This window comes from Sander lucioperca, chromosome 9 (assembly GCF_008315115.2).
Source record: "Sander lucioperca isolate FBNREF2018 chromosome 9, SLUC_FBN_1.2, whole genome shotgun sequence".
NCBI lineage: Eukaryota > Metazoa > Chordata > Actinopteri > Perciformes > Percidae > Sander > Sander lucioperca.
The window spans coordinates 19824409-19847875 of NC_050181.1; the positions used below are offsets into that span (position 1 = coordinate 19824409).

At 40.2% G+C, this 23467-nt stretch overlaps 1 protein-coding gene across 7 annotated transcripts in view; it reads left to right on the forward strand.

Annotated features, from left to right (window-relative positions):
- LOC116055588 (nuclear receptor coactivator 2-like) overlaps window positions 1–16950 on the forward strand; it is a 59599-nt gene extending 42649 nt beyond the window's left edge. For 4 of the 7 annotated variants that reach the window (XM_031307603.2, XM_031307606.2, XM_031307604.2 and 1 more), the window contains 14 exons: window positions 195–342; window positions 1993–3229; window positions 5766–6003; window positions 6810–7034; window positions 7422–7619; window positions 7702–7810; window positions 7953–8121; window positions 8377–8694; window positions 10233–10310; window positions 12384–12855; window positions 13473–13713; window positions 13856–14012; window positions 14415–14489; window positions 15467–16950. In XM_031307603.2, coding sequence (XP_031163463.2) covers window positions 195–342; window positions 1993–3229; window positions 5766–6003; window positions 6810–7034; window positions 7422–7619; window positions 7702–7810; window positions 7953–8121; window positions 8377–8694; window positions 10233–10310; window positions 12384–12855; window positions 13473–13713; window positions 13856–14012; window positions 14415–14489; window positions 15467–15478 — 3677 coding nt within the window. In that variant the 3' untranslated portion in view covers window positions 15479–16950. The remainder of the gene's footprint in view (window positions 1–194; window positions 343–1992; window positions 3230–5765; window positions 6004–6809; window positions 7035–7421; window positions 7620–7701; window positions 7811–7952; window positions 8122–8376; window positions 8695–10232; window positions 10311–12383; window positions 12856–13472; window positions 13714–13855; window positions 14013–14414; window positions 14490–15466) is intronic. The other 3 variants (XM_036005355.1, XM_036005356.1, XM_036005354.1) reach the window with 3 other exon arrangements.
- Window positions 16951–23467: the final 6517 nt, after the last annotated feature.

Sequence of the window (23467 nt, forward strand, 5' to 3'; positions counted from 1 at the left end):
CTTTAACTTCTCAAAAAGTAGACACACTGTTACAGCACTTTTTATTCACCACACCTCTAAATTGTCTTTCTTTCTTGTTTTGGGGAATCAATTCATAGGAAACATATTATATATTGTCTCACTCAATGGCTGTCACTCCTGTGTGATGATGTTGATGTTGAGGTAATTTTGTGTCTGTTTGTGTCTCTTGGCAGTGCTGAGGAACGGCCATGCGCTCAGCCCTCTGTACAGATTCTCCCTGGCTGACGGCACCATCGTCTCAGCTCACACTAAGAGCAAGCTGGTCCGATCTCCAGCCACCAACGAACCACAGCTCTACATGTCGCTGCACATCCTGCAGAGGTACCAGCCACTCTTTCTCTACGGCACAGTGTCTGTCTTTCTAAAACATTGTATTTACAGTATTCTTTAGGAGTTAGCACCTATCAGTGTAATTCCTTCAGTAAGTTTGTTAAATAAGATCTGTTCCTGTTTCCTGTCCAAAAGAGAAGAAACAAGTCATTGAAAATCCTTTGTATATTGTCGGAGATTCCATCTTAAAAAGGTTGCATCAAAGATGTCCCTTGTTTTCCACACTTGCTGGTCTCTAACCTTTTTTTCTGCACTCTTTTTGGGTGTAATTAATTCCTATTTTCCTATACCTATATTTTTTTGCATTAAGAGCGTCCCTTGAAAAGAGATGTATTTGAACTGAATCTCTTATTTTAGTTTAATTAAGGTTTAGCGTTATAGTTAAGTTGATGGTCTGCCAATCCCAGCCAAAGAAGCAGGGTTTAAATCCCCTACTCTAAACATATTAAACATTTTTGAAACACTTATGGTCTGTCAAGAAACCAAATATACTGTGGTCTATAATGAAAAAAAAGAAATTCTAGTCCTACCAAACATCCTTCCTTGTCTATTTTCTTTTTTATTGTGCATTTGTTTACCAATGGAAGTGTTGTTGATCCTGGGGTCCTCAGCTTGTATATGATATATCTGAATGTCTTGACTATCTTAGTAGGAGTCGTACACAATATCTTCATCATATCTCCCTACTCTTCTTTCCCCTGTCGGTTTGTGTGTTTATCACATGTTCTTTCTTTGTTTGTGAGTTCCAGAGAGTAATGTGGATTAAGAACAAAGAGCCTCTTATTCAGAACCGCCACCATATGTGTAGAACCAAACTGACACAATCACTACCAGCCAGTCCAGTATACAGTACCTCCCTCCCTCCCTCCCAGCATCCAGCCTTCAGGATGACCATTCAGAGTCAGTAATTGGACAGTGGTCAGAAAACAATGCCAGGACTGTTACCCAGAGCTTTTGGGGCTCAATGGCGAGAACTTGGCCTTTTTACTTTCACAAGTTTCACATTGAAAGTTCTGGGTCCAGCACTTGGCACAATGAGAGCTTTGTGTGTTTGGTGTGAGGCTGAAGTCGATCCATGTTTAAAGCTCTCTCTCTGCTACAGCTTTAGGCCTTGTTACAACTTTGTTTTCTCAGTTGTGTACACTGTTTCAGAGCTGCTCTCTGTTCTACTGTATGCTGGCATTCAGATCATGTGCTGCGGCGAAAACACCCTCCCGTTCATCTGAATCTGGGTATTCTGTCAAGGCTGCAGCGAAAAAGTTAAAACAGATTAAACTTCTAGAGAAACCCTACGAAAATTTCTAATTTCTAAAAGTTTTATATAAATTATTAAAAAGTCAAGAATCGAGTCGAATATATATGCATATACAATCGAGAATGAACAAGATTCAGTAGACCTCTAAGAATATCGGTAGGAAAAAGGATATGTATGTGTTGTAGTTACAAGATGACCATAAGCAATATAATACATTTGAACTAGTCACTCACTGAACATTAACTAACCACCTGTGCTGTTTACTAACATCATTCTGAAAATTCATACATCTACACATATTCTCCAGTACATTTGATATGCCTCTGTACAACCACCACTGCCCTGGAGCAGATCTGATTCTTGTGTCTGCTTTCTTTTCCGTCCAGGGAAAACATGGGTGGCATGACCACAGACATACCTGGCGGCCAGGGCACAGCCAAGCCAATGACCCCAACCAGTGTGAGTGCTCCCTCCCCTTCCCCAGATGGCAGCGTCACCAGTAACATGCACGACTCCACCTCGGCCTCCAGTGCCCCTGGACGTGGTTTTGTGGCTGTATTGGGTCGGGCGCCCACGCCTCAGGGAAGCAGCCAAGCACTCAAGCTGGGCAGCCCTTCAGCCCAGGGAAGCCCCAGCGTCACGTCAGGGGCCCAGGGGGCCATGTTGTCTCCTCGTCATCGCCAGAGCCCCACCATGGCGGCTAGTAGCAGCTGTAGTAGCCCTCACCTCCAACATCCCCCTGGTTCTTTCTCTCCTGCAGTTGGACTCCACTCGCCAGCATCCATATGCAGCAGCACAGGAAATAGCCAAGGATTCAACTCCCTTAGTGCACTGCAGGCCCTCAGCCAGGGCCACAGGGTTTCCCAGGGACTTAGCGAAGGGCAGCATCCAGAGTCACCTGACAGAAAGACGTTTGGCCTTCAGAGCCCTCTTCATAGCGGCAGCACTGGTAGCCAACAAGCCCAGAACAATCCCAGCGTAGAGCCTGGCTTATTGGGAATGTTTGGGGAGCAGCAAGACTTGTTGTCCCCCCCAAACCACGAGGGTGAGTGGGAGAAAGATGGCGACCCTGACAATTTCGAAGGTAATGGAAGCTTAGGGGAGCCCGGCGATGCCCCAAATCGCCCTCTGAACACAAAAGGGCACACTAAGCTGCTCCAGCTCCTCACCACCAAATTAGAGTCCTCTGATCCTTGCTCTTCACCCCCCCTGGGGGATGACCAGAACTTTAAGGACCAGCTGGGTGGGATTGGGGGTGTGGGTGGGGCTGGGCAAAACAACCACTCCACCTCCCTAAAGGAGAAACACAAAATTCTCCACAGGTTGCTGCAGAACAGCACCTCGCCCGTGGAGTTGGCTAAACTAACGGCTGAGGCTACCGGAAAAGACCCCATTGGACCAGAGTCAGCTTCAGGGGACAACATGGCTGCCCTGGGTGAACTCTGCACAAAACAGGAGCCAGGGAGCCCCAAAAAGAAAGACAATGCATTGCTGCGCTATCTGCTGGATAGGGATGATAACGGCCTTCTGGATAAAGCCATCAAGATGGAACCCGGTGACGGACCCAAGCTGTCCAACGTTAAGACGGAGAGAGAGGAAGCAGGTTTCAGCATGGCGGACCAGGTTAGTGTTGTTGATGTACATACGGTATATTCATGGTTAGTGCTGTAATGATTAATCTGTCTGTGGATTGACAGAAAATTATTATTTTCGATAACAAATCATTGAAGTAATTTCTAATGCCGATTGCTGGTTTGTTGGTTCCAGCTTCTTGTCGGGCAGAAAGAGTAGAAAAAGCATGTGAAGAGTGATCCCAGTCAGTCCCCTTATTCTCCTCTTACACATGAAAAGTTCTGTCTGGTATGGGTCTGTCCACTTAACAAACATATGGAGGATCATAATACTTAGCTGCTCCTATAAACACCTCCGAGTGAGAAGCACAGTGAGCTGACACTCGGTGACTGTTGGATGTGTGTTGATGGCGGTCTGTCAGGAGTTAGTTAGTACACTCCCTGTAACACAAGATGCTCTGGCAAGGGAGGCCACGGAGTACTGTTTAAACTTTAGCATGTGTGAGTCAGTGTGTGAGTGAGAAAAAGGGAAACCAAGAGAGATAATTCAAGAACACCATACAGTTTATGTGTGCAGCTGTATTTAAGACATAAGATGCTTTTGCAGAGTAGCAGAGGAGATCTGTTTATATGGCTCAGCATGTTGGTGTGTTTGTATATGCATATACATATCGTATGTCTGTTTGTACAGTGGGTCTGTGTATGTTGTACTTTGTGTGTACAAACCTTCCAAAAGAGTGACAGATGATGCCTGGCACCAATATTTCCCAGTGTAGCACTCCCTCTCTTGTAGCAAAGTGTAGCCAGTTCAGAGTGTTGTTGTGCCCTTTGAAATGCAGGTGCACTGACATGGTTGAATGTCCAGGAAGGGGCGGATGGAGGACGGCTGAGGTTCAATAGTCTGACATCCTCAGGCGACACTCCTACCGACATTTGTGCCTCCGGAGAGCGGAGGCTGCTGCCGGAGGGGAGGGAGCTATTCAGAGGCTGCCCCCTTGGTGGCTTGGTTGGTTTGTAGATTGTAGAATAAGGTGACGGCTTAGTTGAGCCGGTCCTGATGGTGCCAGGGACGTGCTTTTTCAACTGACTGTTGAGATGTTATTCTAGCTAATCAGAATAAGGTGCAGAACAGGAAAAACAGAAAGTTAAAGTAAAGAACAAAGTAGCTGACGAACAGAAGGTTAACAGGTCCCTAGAAAGGTGTTTGTGTTCTCCTGTACATGCACAAATCAAATGAAGCAACAAGCGCTTTCAATTACGTGTGTGTGGGTGGGTGTGTGTGTGTGTGTGTGTGTGTGTGTGTGTGTGTGTGTGTGTGTGTGTGTGTGTGTGTGTGTGTGTGTGTGTTCAAGAGCTTGTGACAGTTTGTGTTGTGCATGCCCCTATGGTGGCTGCTCAGGAGAGGTCAGCAGCAATCTCCATTGAAAAGAATGCCCTTTGTCTGCCCAGTGTTACACTTACCTTTTGGTGTGAAAACCTAGTAAGACTTATTGGTACCACCTGTAAGGTGTGGTGTTTACTAGCATCTAGTGGCAGTGGTGGGAAACTACAACAATATTTGCAAACATTTTGTTATCCACTGCAATCCCCGGTGTTTTTTAAAGATTTGAGTTTTTATTTGCTGGACAATTTCAAGTTTGTTACCTGTTAGCTGACTGACACCTGAACATGTATATCACAATGATGTTTAGTATGCTCAGCTAAAGTTAATGTGCTATATCTAAAGGTTAGTCTATGTATTTGCGTTTATGTATAAAGTGTCATACAGATGGCTATTTGAGGCACAACACAAGAACCATTGGATATTTTACAAATACATATCCCTCACATCCCCGTGAGCCATGTTTTGGTGTGTGTGTGTGTGTGTGTGTGTGTGTGTGTGTGTGTGTGTGTGTGTGTGTGTGTGTGCGTGCGCAGAGCAGGGACTGTGTGTCTTACTGTACATCACACATGACCTGACCTCATTAGTGCCGGCAGTTTATTTTTAGCTCCTCCTCTACTCATCAGCCAAACTGCCGGAGGAAACCAGTCCTGTCAGTTGTGTGTGTGTGTGTGTGTGTGTGTGTGTGTGTGTGTGGCGGGGGTTAAATTACACTGTAACAGTGAGGGGGTTTATATATTCCAAAAAAGTGAACATCGGATTTCTTGTTTTCATTATATAAAAGTTTCTTTTTACAATTTTTTGTCTGCATGTTTATTAAACAACCAAACAAAGACAAATAATACCTTGTTGTTTTGATGTACATTGTATATGATATTAACATTCGAAAGGTTACTAGTTTGAAGCACATGGCACCTGAACTGAAAGCTTCCCTGGTTCTTTGTTGCTTTGCAGTGTGTGAACTTGGGTTTAAAAATGGTGTTGAAATGATATACCAAATTCTGTACTATGATCAACACTAAACATGAAAAAAAACCTAACTGTGACAGAAATCTACATTTTCAACAATAAATAAAAAACAGTCAGGAGTCCAAAATGCAGCAAATGTCATGTCATGAAACGTTGACATTTTTAGTCCTTGAATTTTAGCAGACAAGTCCTTAAATGTCACTGCAAACACCTGTGTTTTTCCTGTGGCTGCTCTCAGACCAGTGAGCTGGAAGACCTGCTGGAGGACCTGCAGAGCGGCAGCCAGAAGCAGCAGCTGTTTGCGGGCCAGCCACCAGTCAGAAGACCAGCCTCCTCTTCGTCCTCCTCTTCCTCTGTGCCGCCTGGTTCCTCTGTGGACAAGCAGGGCATCATCAGCGACATCCTGCAGATGACAGAAAGCAGCAGCAGCAGCCCCCCCAACCAGCCCAGAGCCTTCTCTCCCATCAGCCCTGCAAGTACGTCTGCACAGTGTGTTTGTGTCTGGGGAGTTCATTTGATGATTTCTTGCTTCTAAAGATGTTTAGAATTGAACCAGTCTTTATAATCTCTATTAGAGAATATGGATACTAGGTACGATTAATCGCTGTCAAATCGAAATCGCCATTTGAAAGAATGTGATTAGCTAATGGTGAAGACCGCAATTAATCGAATGTGAAATATTAAGTTGAATGTTTGGTGTAACATTTGATTCAACATTTTTTATTCCTCTTTTCATCAGAATCAGAATCAGAAAGGGCTTCAATGCCAAGTACGTTTTTTACACATACAAGGAATTTCTCATGGTGTTGTTGGTTGATGTGATGTCACACATTCTCTAAATATAAGAAGGATAAAAAGAATATAAACAATATAAGTATAAACATATACACACAGTATGTATTAATACAGATACAAATAAATGTAAAATAAAATAATAAAATAAGTTAAACAGTAGTATTATGATATTTACTGTTTTTTTCATGAGATAAATGCTAGAATAAAGTTACATATCACATATTGTTTACAGAAAACAGAAATGTTTTCAGTGGATTTTTAATTTATTTTTGAATTACTTTATTTGACATGATCGTAGAAGGTGCAATATGAAGCTTAAAAAAAATACGGAAATCAAATCGTAATCGCAATATCTGGCAAGAAAGTCGCAATTATATTTTCCCTCCAAATCATTCAGCCCTAATGGATACCTTCATCATATCTTTGTCATAGGATATAAACAATACTGTGTAAAACTGAGAAAAGGAAACGCTCACCTTCCTCCCAGCAGGTTTTAATGGTGCCAGGCCGGGCCAACCGGGTCGAGGTGCTCCTCCAGTCAGGAGCACCTCTCTGGACAGCAGTATGGGCCCCAACCCCAACGCTGGCAGGCCATTCCCTCCTCAGCACAGGAACAACGGCCCCTACTCCTTACTGCAGCAACAACAGCAGCAGCAAGGCATGATGGGAACCCATGCAGGCATGGCCAACCAGGCTGCGATGGCCAATCCAGGTAAGGCAGGAAAAGAAATAGTATCCCGTCGGTACTGCCTAAAAACACTGTTGTGTAAACAATTATAAATATACATACATACTCACACATACAAGCTCTGATATCATACGTTAAATTATTTGATAATTTTGGCTGTGCAGTACTTTGGGAAACCTTTTTTTCTTTATTAACTGAAGTATCCATATACAGAATTTTTTTCCCTTTTGAAATAAGTGAAAGTTTCTGCCAACATTTTATTTATTGGAGACACACAGGATAATTCTCGAAACAGTTGACTTGCATCAGATACACATCTTCTCAGCTCTTTGTTCCTTCTAAAAATTATAAAATGAATAATCTCAGATTATTGATTATTGATACAGATTATTTCTGTTCTCCCCACATCAGGCATGCTGAGTAACGGGTCAATGCGGGGTTCCATGCAGCAGGGCTGGGGTCCCCTGGGGCCCATACGGGGTACTGCGGGGCCGATGATGGGCCAAGGGGTTGGACCAAGTCGAATGGTACCCAACATGAACGCTGTGCAGCCCACGAGAGGCCCGCCTGGATCCAGAGCCATGGTCAACATGCAGATGATGGCCACCGGTGAGAAGAAAGAACAGCAACATCAACTCTGATCAAAACCTCAAGTGATTCTGACATTTTATGTGCTTTTCTTCCCTCTTAGAGATGGAGATGGCAAACTCTGCCTACCCTCAGCAACAAGCCCCGCCCACTCAGACTGCACAATGGGCAAACCAAATGATAGCTATGGATCACTATGGAAACCAAAGCAGGTACGGCATTTATTCTATTCTAAAGCATAAAAGAAGAGTCATCCAATAAAATGTAGACATGTGCAGCAGTTCTAGAGTTCAGATGTGGGCTCTGTCGGGACCCTTGAGTGTGGTGTGACATTAATACCAAGATACCTTCCAGGCCACCGTACGGCGTCCCCCATGAGGATGGGATGCGGTGTTGCGGCACATGGCCTGAGGGCCAGCCAGACGAAGGAGCCCTGCTGAGCCAGCTGTGCTCCGTGTTGAAGGACTATGAGGGTCTGGAGGAGATCGACAAGATGCTGGGAATCCCGACACTGGCTGGACAGGTGAGCCCCTTTAAACTGACCTGAAAGAAAGAATTACCTGTCTGCAGAACAATAAGAAGGGATTTTAATTAATTAATTTAATAAATCATGTTTTTTATATTCTCTATGTATTTTATAAAATGTTTGAGTGCCTAATTTTTAAACATGTAAATATGTAAGGCTGCAGTTAATAGTGGAAATGTACACATAAAACAACACAGAAAACAAATATTGGATTGATTTCTCTCACTTATATTCTGTCTTTCCACCCTGCAGTGTCCTATGTCAGACCAGGACCAGTACCTCGTCTCCTCGGACCCAGCAGCCAACATGAAGCCGCTCCTGTACAGTCAACACTACGGTGGCCAGCCAGGTTATGGCGGCATGGCTCCTGATGGTGGGTTCCATGGCCCCTCTATGAGCGGCCACATGGGACCACAGAGGATGGCGCCTGCTGGCTACCCCCCAATGATGAGGATGCCTGGGAGCTTGGGGCCCAGACCGGTCGGGATGAGGCCAGGGGGGCCTAATCCAGGAGTGCCTCAGCCTAACAACCTGAGGCTCCAGCTGCAGCACAGACTCCAGGCCCAGCTGGTAGGTGGCATCAAATATTTTCTATCATTCTTCTTCCTGTGTTGTGATGTTTATTGACCACAAAATGTTGAGGTAAACAGGTGGGACAGACTATCACATCCAGTTGGTGATTAGGCATGGTGCCCAGTCACACCAGAAAGCGGCAAAGCAAAATTACTTTGTGTGTCCTTTGCGATGCTAATGTTGCTTCAAAGGAACAAACTACCACCTGAATGCACCCTGATAGAAAAGCTGTGGTGGAATAGTGAAGGTATAAAAACACATGCAGCGCAACTTAGAGAAGAACATTTTTATTTTGTATCAACAACTTCATTTTTTATGGAGTGCTGTGATCTGTCAGAGGTAAATCAGTCCGTTATGTAAAGTAAATCGGGTATTTCTGGTGAGGCTCTCTTCCCTTACTAATACAATCACAAACACACATGTTCTTTCTCTCTGTGAATACAAACATGTTTAGAAAATGTAATCATGTTCATCATCATGATAGACCTGGAATCCTTGTTTCATCTTTATTCAAGGGCCTCATTACCATGAAGGAGATATTGTTGCCTTATTAGACACTCAAATTCAAAACAAAGCTGTCTCCTTTTTGCTTTGTTCTTATTACGTGTGATGCAACAGAGCACGCCGTGATGCCAACAAGGTTCACTGAGTTTAACAAATGTGCTTCAGCTTTCTGTCTTCATCAGCAGCTCCCTGCTGCTGAGACACTTAACAATGAACACACATGACATGTACACACACACACACACACACACACACACACACACACACACACACACACACACACACACACACACACACACACACACACACACACACACACAAACAAACTCGTACACTCACTTATAAAGATGATTGCCCACAGGCTGCACCCTTTGTGACTGACCCCATTTCCCCATAATGTTCCTCTTTGTGATTGTATATACAGGACCTTTAAGTTCTGATACTATATTTGTCTGTAAGTCTATTTGAATTAATTCATACATTTTGTTTCTGTGTACGTTATTTTTTCAAATTTAGTTTTTATAGTCCTATGTCTCTGGACCCCAGTAAATACTAGATGGTAGGGGGTTTATTACTACATTTTAAAATATAATAATTCACTACAAGGGACTTACTTCTCGCTCCATATATACATATTTAAATTTAGAATGCCACCTGGTGGAGAGTTGAGGGAAAACAGCTTGTGTATATCAATAAAAATAGCACTGATGATTTAGCAGCGTGTTCAGATGTGAGACACGACTTTTGCACACCAGCTTTAAATTTATTTTGAGGCTGTGGAGGAGCAGTTAGTAGCCTTGATTTACAAAGTATGAGTGTGGTACATTTTTACACCATATAAGAGGGCAGCAAAATATCAGTTGAAAAGAAAGGTTGATTCTGTCTTTAAGACTAACTGCAGGTTGTTTCACATGACATGTCAAGGTGGTGTTTTGAAACTAAATGTATTTATTTATATGTGAGTAGTTGTTGCTGTCTCCCATCATTTTCTATTGAGATTAATAATGTACTCTTATCTACCCCCCACATAGAACCGTCAGCCAATGGTGAACCAGATGAGTGGAGTGTCCAATATGAATCTACCTCTAAGGTCTAATGTACCAAACCAGGTCAGTGTATGCTCACTTGTTAACACCATTCATATATATATCCTCCATCCCAGTTTAAATGACACCTCAGTGAGGTAGCCATCATGTCGACACTTACCCCCATTCTCCACCGGGTACGTCTGGGCTGCATTCCAGCTGCTTTCCAGTTTTGTTCCGTCCTCTGCCACATGCCATACCACACCGGGAACATCTTAGGGCTCCTGCACACTGGCTGCGTGGCGTTTCTGTTGCGTGTCAGTTGCGTGTCAGCTGCGTGGTGTTTTCTATGTCTTTGCACACCAGAAAGGTGTCTGATGTGGCACTGCTGCTCAAGCAGTAGTGTACTTAATGTTAAACATAAATATATACTGATCTGATTACAGCAAAGACAATGTCGGCAGTATTGATGGCAAAATAGGCTACATAATATTTCCTTCTGTATTGACAGGTGCAATATTTGAAAATCGATAATTATTTATTATAATTTTTTTTAAATAACATTAAATCTGCATTTATGTCAAAACCTAGAGACTTTCAAACATCAAAATGTAATTTATTGAGTGAGAAATTACTATTTTAACGGCTGTAACCCAAGCAAATTGCTTGCTCTGAAATTAAAACAAAGCGAGTCCAGAGCTACTATCAACAGCATCCGCACGGACCGAGGTATCTCAACAAATCCTAAAGATATCACCGCCACTTCTCAATCCCTCTATTCAAAGTTGTATGAATCCTCCTGCAACCCAGATCCAACACAGTGCCAAAAGTTCCTAAAAGAACTAAACCTGTCTCTTCTTTACCCAGAGGAGGCAGAAGAACTAAGTCAACCTATTACGTTAGAGGAACTTAAATCTGGATTAAAAACAGCTAAGAAAGGGAAAACACCGGGGTTGGATGGAACTCCATCAGAACGCCTTCTACAGTATTTTCACATATTGGGACCTACCATTTTACAAACTTTAACTTCAGCCATAGAGAAGGGTACTTTCTACCAACAAACCAACACTGCGCTGAATTCTGTCATGCCAAAGAAGGGCAAAGATCTTACGGATTGCTCAAATTTCAGGCCCATCAGCCTCATCGGGACTGATATTAAGCTTTATTCCAAAGTCCTGGCTCTCCGCTTAGAGCGCTTTATCGAGAAGCTAGTTCACCCCGACCAATCAGGTTTTATACCCAAGCGTCATGCTACAGACAATGTACGCAGACTATTTCATGTAATAGAAGAAGCCAAAAACCTTTCCAACAACGGCAGCAGTTTTATCAGTGGACGCGGAAAAGGCTTTTGACCGCCTAGAGTGGAACTACTTGTGGCAAGTAATGGAGAGGCTTGGTTTGGGGGCCAAATTCATTGACATGGTGCGTACTTTATATGCGAAACCCACGGCCATAGTCTCAACCAATGGCTTGCATTCACAGCCATTTCCCATTAAGCGGGGCTTACGACAGGGATGTCCGCTCTCCCCCATGCTATTTGCAATCTCTCTTGAATTGTTAGCCCAAGCCATAAGGCAAAATAGAATCTGTAATGTCCAGATTAAATCCAGTAGCAGCTCAATATCATTATTTGCAGACAATATTTTGTTGTACATTGCTGATCTTGAGGACTCTATTCCAAAAATTCTTAAGATTTTCAATGAATTTGGCTCAATCTCCAGCTATAAAATGAACTGGAATAAATCTAATCTTCTTTTATTGAACAACAGGCATGTGGCATCAACCATTCAACCATCAACATGGTAAAGCTCCTGTGTGCATTAAATACTTGACAAATAATAAGTACTGAGTATTTTTTCATTTTATTAAGAAAATGAACACACCATGCAAGGATCAGAACGTTAAGTATCGTCCAAATGACGTAAATATTGCCGCAACGCAGTTCAGCCACTAGTTTTTCAATATTGCGATAGAAACAATGTTAAAAAATATAAATGATAAACATTTTTAAATCGTTATAGTCAAAACGATTTAAAAATGTTTATAGTCACAAATATCTACCTGCCAGTTATTTGCAATTGGCTTAAATACCTCCTTAGAGTCTTGCTAACAGCCAGTTTCATTTTATCTGCCTTCTTCCTGTGTTTCTTCATGCAGGGATCTCTCAACGCCCAGATGCTGGCCCAGCGTCAGCGCGAGTACCTCAACAACCACCTACGCCAGCGCCAACAGCAGCAGCAGCAGCAGCAGCAGCAGCAACACGTGCAGCAGCAACACGTGCACCAGCAACGTGCCATGATGATGCGGACTCAGGGTATCAACATGCCTCCTAACTTGCCCAGCGGGGGCAGCGCTCCTACGCCGATGCCCATAGGTGGCACCAACCCACGGCTTCCGCAGGGCAACCCACAGCAGTTCCCCTACCCAGCCTCCAGCTACGGTACCGGCCTGTCCTCTCCTCCTCCACCTCCTCCTCCTCCTCATCCCGGCTCCTGCAGCCCGTTCTCCTCCCCTCTTTCCCCTAGCCCTCATCTGGCTAGCCAGGGCATGATGGGAAATGTAGGCGGGCAGTACAGCGGGGTAATGAGTCCTCCATCACAGCACAATGCCTACCAGTTCAGCAGTTCAGGTATTTAATTGGAGCACAGCAGCGCCGCCACAGTAGTGTTTGTGCTTCATGGGCATCGTGGTCGCTTTTTTTGTTGTGGTGGCGGCAATCAAATATAATCGTCATTGTTCAGACTGTTGTAATCATCTGTCCTTTTTTAAGTTGATTGGGTGCAGTTAAAGGTTGCATGAATAAAATGTGTTTTTGTGTGCAAATCAATGTTGCATGAGACTTTCTTCTTTTACACTCAGATTAATACTCCATCCTATTTCTTTGCCTATGTTTTTAACCCTTTAATAATCCATTTTGTAGGGAAATAGTAGCTCTGGGGGTGTTTCCTCAGTGTTTAAAGGTTGTTGTAAATCCACTCCTAATCTGAAGTTTTCTTGTTTTAATCTGTTTTAGATCATTCATTCATATTAGTCTTGTATGTGTCAGTTTTGTTTTGTTTTAGATCTCCAAATAATGTCTGATTCCGTGTTTAGAATCTAAGAGCAGAGTCGTCCTAGACTAACTTATTAACTACAGGTAAAAACTACAAGTTAGTTTTTCGATGTTAGTGTCTGGTTAGTTTCCACCCTGTTTATTGTACCCGTCCATGTATCTTATGAGCCTTGTATCTATACTCCAATCATCAGGAATGCAGCAGCAGCAGCAGCAACACCAGGATGCCGTGTCAGGTTTTCCGTGCGGAGTGATGACCCCGCATAGCCCCCTGCTGTCCCCCAGGATTGGGCAGGGTCAAAGTTCGATGCTGCAACAGAACCAGGGCCAATCAGGACCCCCAACCCAGCCCCAGGGTCCGAACCAGAGAGGAGAACCGGGCTACCAGCCGAGCAATGGATGGCCCCAACCTGCCAACATCTCCACCAGCAACGGGTAACAACAGTTACACCAGATCTTATATGAACATGATTTGAATGTGTTTTTAACATAACAACTAACAGAGGGTTGGTTTTCACCATGATTTGAGTCTTTTTGTGAATATTATACATATTTGACTCAGTTTGCCTCCTTCCAGTGTGTACTCCCAACAGTCCCAGTCCCAGTACTCCACACAACCCAACGGAGGAATGTACAACAGCAACAACAACAACATGAACCTGGGAGTCATGGCCAACAATGGTGGCAACATGAACCAGATGTCAAGACAGATGAGCTCCATGAATACAGAGCAGGTGAGAGATGTATCACTTTAGATATTTACTGCATGCTATCTACTGTTTCATGTCAATGCATAAACTTATTGGAGGCCACGATTAATATTCATTCTTATTTGATTTATATTGATTGTGTTATCCTCATTGTTATGCTGATGTTTCAGGTTAATTTAGATTAAGTTATTCTTAAACTAAAATCTGTATGTTTTGTTTTTCAATATATAAGATACAAATTACATTTTTCTGAAACATGCAACATGAGTTTTTACATGTGCCCTTTCAGCAATTGTTCTTGTTTTCTGTAAAAAAGAAAATAAATTCTTGATCAAGATATTTCTTTAATAGTTATTCTCAGTATCCAGGAGTGATTATACATTTTCAGCAGGTGTGTTCATTTGTGTTGTCATTTTTCTGATACAGGTGAGAGACGGTAGCCTGATCCTGGAGCAGCTGGCGGGAATTGACATGTTGACGCAAGAGGGTGAAGCTAATTCTGTAAGTTGAAGATTTGCAAAAATTAACTTGTATATCAAAATTATAAATAGTAAGTATATTAAACACAGAAACATTGTGTTATATACAGTAGTGTTTAATACGCCTGACACTAGTAAGTGTTTTCTTTCCAGTAGAGAACAATTGAATCCTGCATTTAGAGTGACTGCTCTGTCATACGCATAGCCATTTGTGTGCGATTATACTAAGCATATTTACTACAAGAAGGTTATCTGCAGAATCACCTTGAGATGGTTCTCATCTGATCTGTCCTGTTCTTTGCACAAGCAGTTATACATAAGCAATTGTAAACTTGGTGTACCTCAGGGCTCAATTTTAGGTCCAAATTAGTTCTCAGTGTAAATGCTACAACTTGGCCACCTCATCCATGGTTTTGCCATCTACTACACCGAAGATACTACAATTAATCATTTAAAGAACAGATGCCTTTTAATTAACATATGATGGCTTTGAAGTGAAATATACTTATATATTTACCTCTAACAGCTGAGGTTACATAAAGAATGCATCATCTCAGGTTTTTTAAATATGAGTAATTTTCTTATTCTGTCAGCCAAGACTAAAACAGTGTCAGTCTTTAAATTACTTCCTATCATTTTACAAACATCCTTTTCATTAGTTAAATACTTTTTACCCTTCAAGAGTGTGCTTTAAGTGGAAACTTGATGACAATGGCACAAGAGTACAGTATAGGAAATAGAATGGGAAACAATAACGGTAAGCACTTTTTGTAATAATTGAATTCCTTATGCTAGTTCCTTTTGATGCATGCTTTAAAAGCCATCAAAATAGAAAAGCGAGCATGCTGTGAAACTACTTAAGAGCTTATTTTAACATTTCATCACTACGAGTTCCTGTTCTTCAACCACCACATGCACGTGTGTTTTGTTATCACAATAATTTTGAGATTTTGATGTTATTTGTTTTTAGGTTTTATTAATTTCCTTTGTCTTTTGTAGAATTTCTGCTGACCCTGGCTGTGGTTGAGACAAGGTAACACATGCGCTAATACACAAACATTGTCACCTACTCAGCTCATCTAATGGAGAAGCATCAAGGAGTTGAGGACACAAGGGAAACACTGCTCCCTCTGTCACACCAGCCGACTCTGATGCACTACAGGGAGAGGACAACCATATACTGTATAGGAGAGAGTACATTTTTGTGTGTATGTTTGTGTGTAAATGGTTGACAAACATAAATCAAATTTTATCCATTATGGTTCTATTTTAGAGCCTGACTGAAAACGTCAAATGAGGTTTATGGAAAATATTTTACAGGTATTTATAGTTTTGAAGAAGTTTTAGAGATTCTTTGTATGTCACAAAAAATCAAGGATATCTTTCTTTAAGGAAATCTCTCAAAGTGGTTCATTTTGATGTCGATTTTAAAATTAATATATTTCAACTGCTGTAGTTATAGCGGAGCTGTATCCTTATTTAATGCCTTTTTGAATGAAGGTGAACGTGTATAGATAGTGTACATACTTAGATTTTTAAAAAACAACCTTTTCCTCTATGTGGTATTGCAAAACAGCAGTTTGGAGTCCAATAAACATCTCTCAGAGAGCAGAAATATTTCATTGGTTAAATAAATCATCAGTAGGTGGAGCTAAAATCACCAGACAACAGAGGTGCAAGTCAATTCATTTGGCTACATAGAAACTAAATGTTTCAATACCATGAACTTGTTTTTCAATGCTGTTGGGACCATAATACAAACTAGCTGTGAAACAGCTAGCTATTGCTATTATGCTACTTTTAATTTGAAAGTTCAGCTAAGCTAGTTAACCTAGTGTCAGCATCGAAGCTTTGCAGTTAAGTGGCAAAATGCTACACTTCAAAATATTTCTTTTCCTAGAGTTTAGCTCTTGCTTTTGGTTCAGAATGAAATATCTTGACAACTATTGGATGGATTGCCATGAAATTTGGTACATACTTTTATAATTCCTCTACATGCAATGCAATATCTTTGACCCCTCTGACTTGGCATCTAGCGCCATCATCAGATCAACCTTTAGTTGAATTCAAAGGGGCTTTATTGGCATGAAAGTTTCAATAACAATATTGCCAAAGCATCAAAATACAATTTGTCCAAATATTCGAACAGAACACAATAAACAGTAAGATCACATTACCATAATATTAAGATTTATTTAATTTGGCCAATACTTTTGTTTATGACCACATATCCATCAGCCTCAGCTGTACCGTTTAGTGCTCATACGCAAATGTTATCATGCTAACACGCTAAACTAGATGGTGAGCGTTGTAAGCATGATGCTGCTGAACATCAACATGTTAACTTCATTGTGAGCACCTTGGTAGAATTTTACATGTTATGCTGACTTTCAGTCCAAATTTAATTGTTTGTTTGCTGCGCCCACTGAGATTTAACCAATGAAATGATTTCTGCCTCCAAAGCAGCTTTGCCTCTAAAAAAATAAAATAAATAAATAAAACTCATGTAGCTGTGATTCATTTTCAAATTCAGCCCTGTCTCTCGAAATTACGTTTCATACAACTAAACTACATTCTCAATTATGTTTCGAGGGAAGCATATTTTGTCCAGGATTACATTTGTTTTTGACGTGTCACAATCATTTCTAATCACAGTTCACCTTCAACGTCCGCGTACAGATGTGGGAGGTCAGGATGGATGGATGGGTCAAACAAACAGGACTTTCACCCAGGAGTCCGCTCTTAGTGTCCGGTGTAAAACCAAAAGTCAACGTTGACTTTATGATTTTAACTTACGTACGTAATTTAAAGCTATAGTGTGTAGTTTCTGTCTCCCCCATGAGGAATTCTAAGTAATGACAACAAAACTGTCGGTGTGTCCACATGATACAAGCCTTCTGTGATCGCACCCCCCACCCCTCCTCCACACAGTTACTAGTAGCCAAGGAGGACACGGAGGATTAAAAAAACATGATGGACTCTTCAGAAGAGGTCATTATCTTCAATGGAGTTTCTGCGCGGGAAAGTCACCGGACGCCACAATCTTCTGAACATAGTCACACTGAGAAATCCAGAGAGAGTTGTGTGGAGCTGATAGTCTTAATTAGCTTTGTAGCAACTCATTTGGCAATGGCTTGAATGTAACAGACGTTTATTAATATCAAAAAGTTACACACTAAAGCTTTAAGTTACATAACAAAAATACAGATTTTTTCCACTTGAGCCATGATTTTTTTTCCTATACCTAACCAGTAAGTTTTGTTTTGACATTTACAACCATTTGTGCCTGTAACTCAAATTTAGAATTTCCTTGGTGGAAGTGTTCTCTGGGCTTGCCTTAGCACAAATCTGATAAAAATAAATAAATAAAATCTGTGAAACCGTTGGCTGAAAAGTGAGTTTTTTCTTATCATACTATATTTAGTCTTTGGGCACATGATGGGGCGACTGTTTTTTTTCTATATATTGTATTATATTTTAGGAAAGAACAGTAGTCCCATGTGCCCCAAGACTAAATATAGTATGATAAGAAAAAGGGCTGTATCTTAGAAACTACAAGTAGCACAATCAAGTATTTAGTATCTATGAACATAACAAGTTGAATATCAAATATATGTACATATATGCAGGTAAATTAATTCTTGATAAAAGTATTTTTGGCATACTACGTATTGGGACATACCAAATCTTGTTCTGGCATACTAGTATGGTAGTATGAGTATTGAAACGCAGAATCATTTCCCCTCTAAACATAACTGAGAATGCGCTTTAGTTGGATGTATTCTTTAAGAAACAGGGCTGTAAAAATGATGCAGTGGCCTGCAGAAGTCTCTCTCGTATCCCAGACCTTTAGCTCTCTGCTCTCCGTCATGCTGAAGGACAATTCAAAAGCGGCTTTGTTTTTGTTAGGGCTTGCTGAAGCTGTGATCTTTGAATGACCGCTCTATGTGCTGGCCATGAATACAAATTCAAACCAGTCTCAGAAGGATGTTAAATTTTGCGCCAAGGATAAATAAGGATAAAGTCTGACCCAATAAACAGAATAATAGTACAGAATGAAACCTTTGCATTTAACAAAGAAGATCAGGTAACCCAGAACCTTTGCCATCCAAAGTTGTATGGACTTTTACAGACGGGACCTCTAGCATTTTTGGGAATATATATACATACATACATACATACATTTTATAAGGTGCTCTCTCTATTCATTAGGTGCTGTCTCATTTAAGCTCATAATTAAAAACAAAAATCCCTCCCAGAAATCTGTTAAGCATACACTGTAATGAGATTACTTTTCTTCCCAAAAGAAGAATGTGAAAATGCAAACCGACTGCAACATGAAACACTGAAAAGAATGTTTAACGTTTTCTCTTTTTTAGAACATTTTTCCTTCATGTCCTTTCAGGTTCAGCACAGTAAATGATACTCCAGTGTGCTGGCATTTTGTAAAATCCCAAAGATTTGACGAGAAAACCTCGAAGAGAAAATGTAAGCCACAGAAATGTCCTGAATGTCAAATTCTGTGATCAAGTTTAAGGCAATCAAGAGCGTAACTCTACAGTAACTCCTAATGTTTGAAATAAAAGTGAATTATTTTCTCTTGATTTTGACTGATACAGGGTACATAATATATTGAAGATTTTTTTTGTGATTAATAGATGAATATTTTATCAATTGCAAAATACTGTAATTCATGTTAAGTACCTTAAGATGCTAAAGACAAAGCATACTGCCTTAGATGTGTCTGTCTGGTGTATAACTGTAAGGTTTACAGGAGTATTATATGTGTCATACTGCTGAGGGGGGGTTTCACCACTCCATACTTTAGGTGTAATAATTACACAACCTGGGTTTTTATATTTTCTCCCTGAGCTGTTTGAACCTGCTCATCAACTCTTCCAATAATACTGTGTGTGCAAATGATTTAGTTTGTAGTTCAACTGTATTATTGCACATTGTAAGTGCACAATGCATCAGGGAGATTCTCCCTCACTAACAAAGTGTTTTTTAAGTTTTTTAAAGGGGCATTAAGTAATATTTGGCCTGTGTTGATCTCTGTTGGTAACCAGTAGCAACATCAGTGTGTCTCCAGATGGCTTCCAAACCCTTTGAGCAGCAGTGGCCTGTAGATGACATTAATAACATAGGCAGAAATGACCCGAATGGCAGACTGTACTACTAATACAATTAAGCACCTATTTCGGACATTAAAATTTCAATTAGAAAATCAATGCAGAGTTTAGCTTCTCTGTGGCAGCTGAAGAGATTTCACATCGAAACCAAAAACTCTTTTTTCATTTAAAGGCTCAAATGTTAAATGTTGCACTTGTAGAAAGACTTTAACCCAAATAAAAATGTTCTAAAATTGTCCAAACTTTAAACAAAAACATGTCATAAACTGATTGAAAGCACCTGAGAAAACATATACATCATACTAAATAGAAGGACTTGGCTGTTTAAATTATATTTCACTGAGATCTTTGTCATGTGATGATGTTGAGTTAAAGTCAGAATTGTGGAGTCAAAGTGTTGCTGTTAGCTCGTTGGTCTGTCCCTGGGTCGGGGTGCTTTTTGTTGTTCTACCAGCAGATGGCGCTGAAGTCCAAATGTTTGAATCCTACACTTACAAGGGGATGACTGGTCTGCGTTAAACAACTATGCCAGCAACCCTATATTGTTGCATCCTACCTGCATCAGGACCAGCAGTGATCAGGCTATTTAAAGCTGAGTTGCAACAGAAATATATAGTGCTGAACAAATATGTGTTTTGTTGCTTGACAGGGAGATTTTAAAGCCTTTTATAGCTGAAATGTTTCATTATACAACCGTAGATAGAGACGGATTGTACAATCTTTTTGTATACAATTATACATATACAATTTTTATACAACCAGTGCAGAAAAGGTTTAGCTTTAAAATGACAGAAACTGGTAAAATACTCCTTAAATTAAACTACTGGCTCACAAGGTTATGTACTATGTCTTTGTGCTATGATTTAGTAACTTATTGCCCCTTTTTAGAATATGTTTTGAGGCTAAATACACTAGGGTAAGGCGGCTGTAAAATGTCAGTGTTTCTTTGTGATCAGCTGTTGATATCCTGAAACGGAAAGTGTTTCACTGTACAATGGTAAATCAGAGCAATATGTCAAAAAAGGGTATAGGTGTTCAAAAATCAGTTTTCAAGAGTTGTATTATTATTATTATTATTATTATTATTATTATTATTATCTTCTCTGCCCTGATGTTCAGATCAAATCTGAAGATCTCAGCGGTGACACAGTCCAGTACATATAGTTTATTCCCAGTGAGTGTTTTATTATGCAAAAGTCCAGACGTTCACACCAAATTATGCAAGCTGTCGACTCTAATGTTGCTTCTGCCAATGCTGCTCATTAATTTATGATTCATGCCACTGTAAATAAATTATTTTTATCGAGCAGGACTGCCTCTGTCTTTTTATTTCATCCACTTAGCAGATCGCCTCTTGTTCTGCAATACAGCTGTAATGACAGTTGACTGCCTATCACATGAATAAAAAACATGATGTACCTACTAAGTATTGATTTTTCATCACTGTAATCTGGTAAAATGCATTTCATAGAGAGCAGTTGTCTCCCTGTGTGTGCCCCATGCTCCAGGGAGTTGAAAGGCTCGTACTGCGTACTCCTGTCAGAATGTGTGTTAGGACCCCGCTCATTAGGGCAAAGGGAAGCAAAAGGGTAAATTAAAGTTATTTATTAAGATAAGAATTTAAAAAAAGGGATTTACAGAATCATAGATGCACAAGCTACAAAAAAAGTAAGGGCCTGTGGATAAAAACAATGAAACAAATATAAGAAAAAGAAGACTCTTTAAAAATAAGAGTTAGAGCACTAAACTCAACCTACAGGCATAGAAACCTACTTATTAGTCCCACTTTAAAACAAAACACAAGAAAACTAGTGTGTCTAAGCATCAAATAGTGTGGCACATGATTAATCCTACAGGCAATTTTAATTACAAAATAATACTAAATATACTTTCCATACTTTATTGATAAAATGCCAAAACAAATTGGAATATTGTCGTAACATCTGATGATTCAAGTTAGGTATTATATTAGTGATTAACTATTTCTCTATATGTGGCTTTTTGGGCCTGTGTAGTTATAATAATATGCTGTATATGAAGCACAGAAAAAAATAATTTTGCCTAATCATTTGTTTTTTGGTGTCTGCAACTTCTAGTCAGGCCCACGTATCTCTTTATGGACGCAGTATTAAATATGATGGAATTTTACTTTGAGTAGCTTCAAAATGTCTATACCATATGACTATGACACACACACACACACACAGTATTTCTGTGTGTGTGTGTGTGTGTGTGTGTGTGTGTGTGTGTGTGTGTGTGTGTGTGTATGTATATATATATATATATATATATATTTTCTTTTTGAAGCTATATCACACTAATATTCACATATGGTATAGTTGTAATATTAAACTAGCTGGAAAAAGTCATATTTCCCATAATTCTATACATACTCACTGTTATTCATCCTCACATATTGGTAGGAATCTTGAATGTAAAATAGGAAACACTGTTTGGCTTTGTAATGACCCACTCAGGTTCATGTGGTGTTCCTTATGGAAGTTCCTTATTTCAAATGTTAAGCTTGTATTTTGGAGAAGTGAGGAGCTGCCAACATGTCTTTAGTCAGGAAGAATGACCACATATGATGCAAGGGCACATTTGAGCTCCAAGAAGAAGTGGCACACACATCCAGTATGGCCTTGCTTGGACTGGAGTCTGTGTAGAAAGAGGCCTGGAGCTGGTCCAGTAGCTGGTCCAGTAGCTGATGTCCTCTGCATGGCCCTTCATATCTAATCACACGTCCAACTGACTCTCAAAGAAACCTTTTTGTTATGAATATATTATTACGAAATATAACAAACTGTTGGCTGGTGACAATACTGTCTTTGGACAGATAAGATAAAGCTTGCAGCATGCATTGCTCAAGGTCATGAACTTCATAAAAGGTTATGAATTCTGTTTAACTTGTGGCTTATAGAGTTACAACAATCTGTAATTATGTTTAAGAATGGTTTCATACAATACAAATATCATGACTTTGGAATATGACATAGAACATACACATTAGAAAATTACTGAGGACACATGAAATATTTTACGAGTAGGCTATCTGAGATTGTTGTTTCTGTATTCAATTCTTTGTTGCTGCCATTACATAATTCATCTAATAATCTATTTTCTTTGTGTTACATTATGTCAACTTTCCATGCTGTTACAACACTCACTGTTAAGTGTGTGTGTGTGTGTGTGTGTGTGTGTGTGTGTGTGTGTGTGTGTGTGTGTGTGTGTGTGTTGTGTGTGTGTGTGTGTGTGTGTGTGTGTGTGTGTGTGTGTGTGTGTGTGAATTGTTACTGGAAGTGTATTTCCTGACTGAGAGACAACAGTCTCGATTGCAATTGGTTGGAATGTACAGTACGTGACCTAGATGCCTATTGGATAATTTAAATGTCAGTCAGGAAAACAACTGCGTGATTGGCTCTGGCTCAGAAGCCGGCTCGTGAGAGCTAAAGAAGGTAAGAAAAAGTGAAGACATCTCACTCTGGTTCAATTTCCAGACCATAAACTAGGAGCTGGGTGAAAAATGAGCAAACATGGCCTAACATTACAGATATTATCTATTTTTAAAACACTATAGTTTGATTAACTTTGATACAATTACAAGTTAAACCAGATGATAATAGCCACAACTAAAAGTAATTTTAAGTATTATTTGTGAAATTGTTAGCTTTCACAAAATATATTTAGTTTTTTTTCTTTTTACTAATATTTTGAATAAGCTAACGTCATTGAATATTTTAACATCCTGATATATATAACTTCACATTTTTAGAATGTGAGTTATTTTTAGTCATGTCCTAATAAAGCATTGAGTGAGTCACCTTAGCTGATATACGATCTTTGGTCGGGGGTGTTTCCGTGCAGTTAG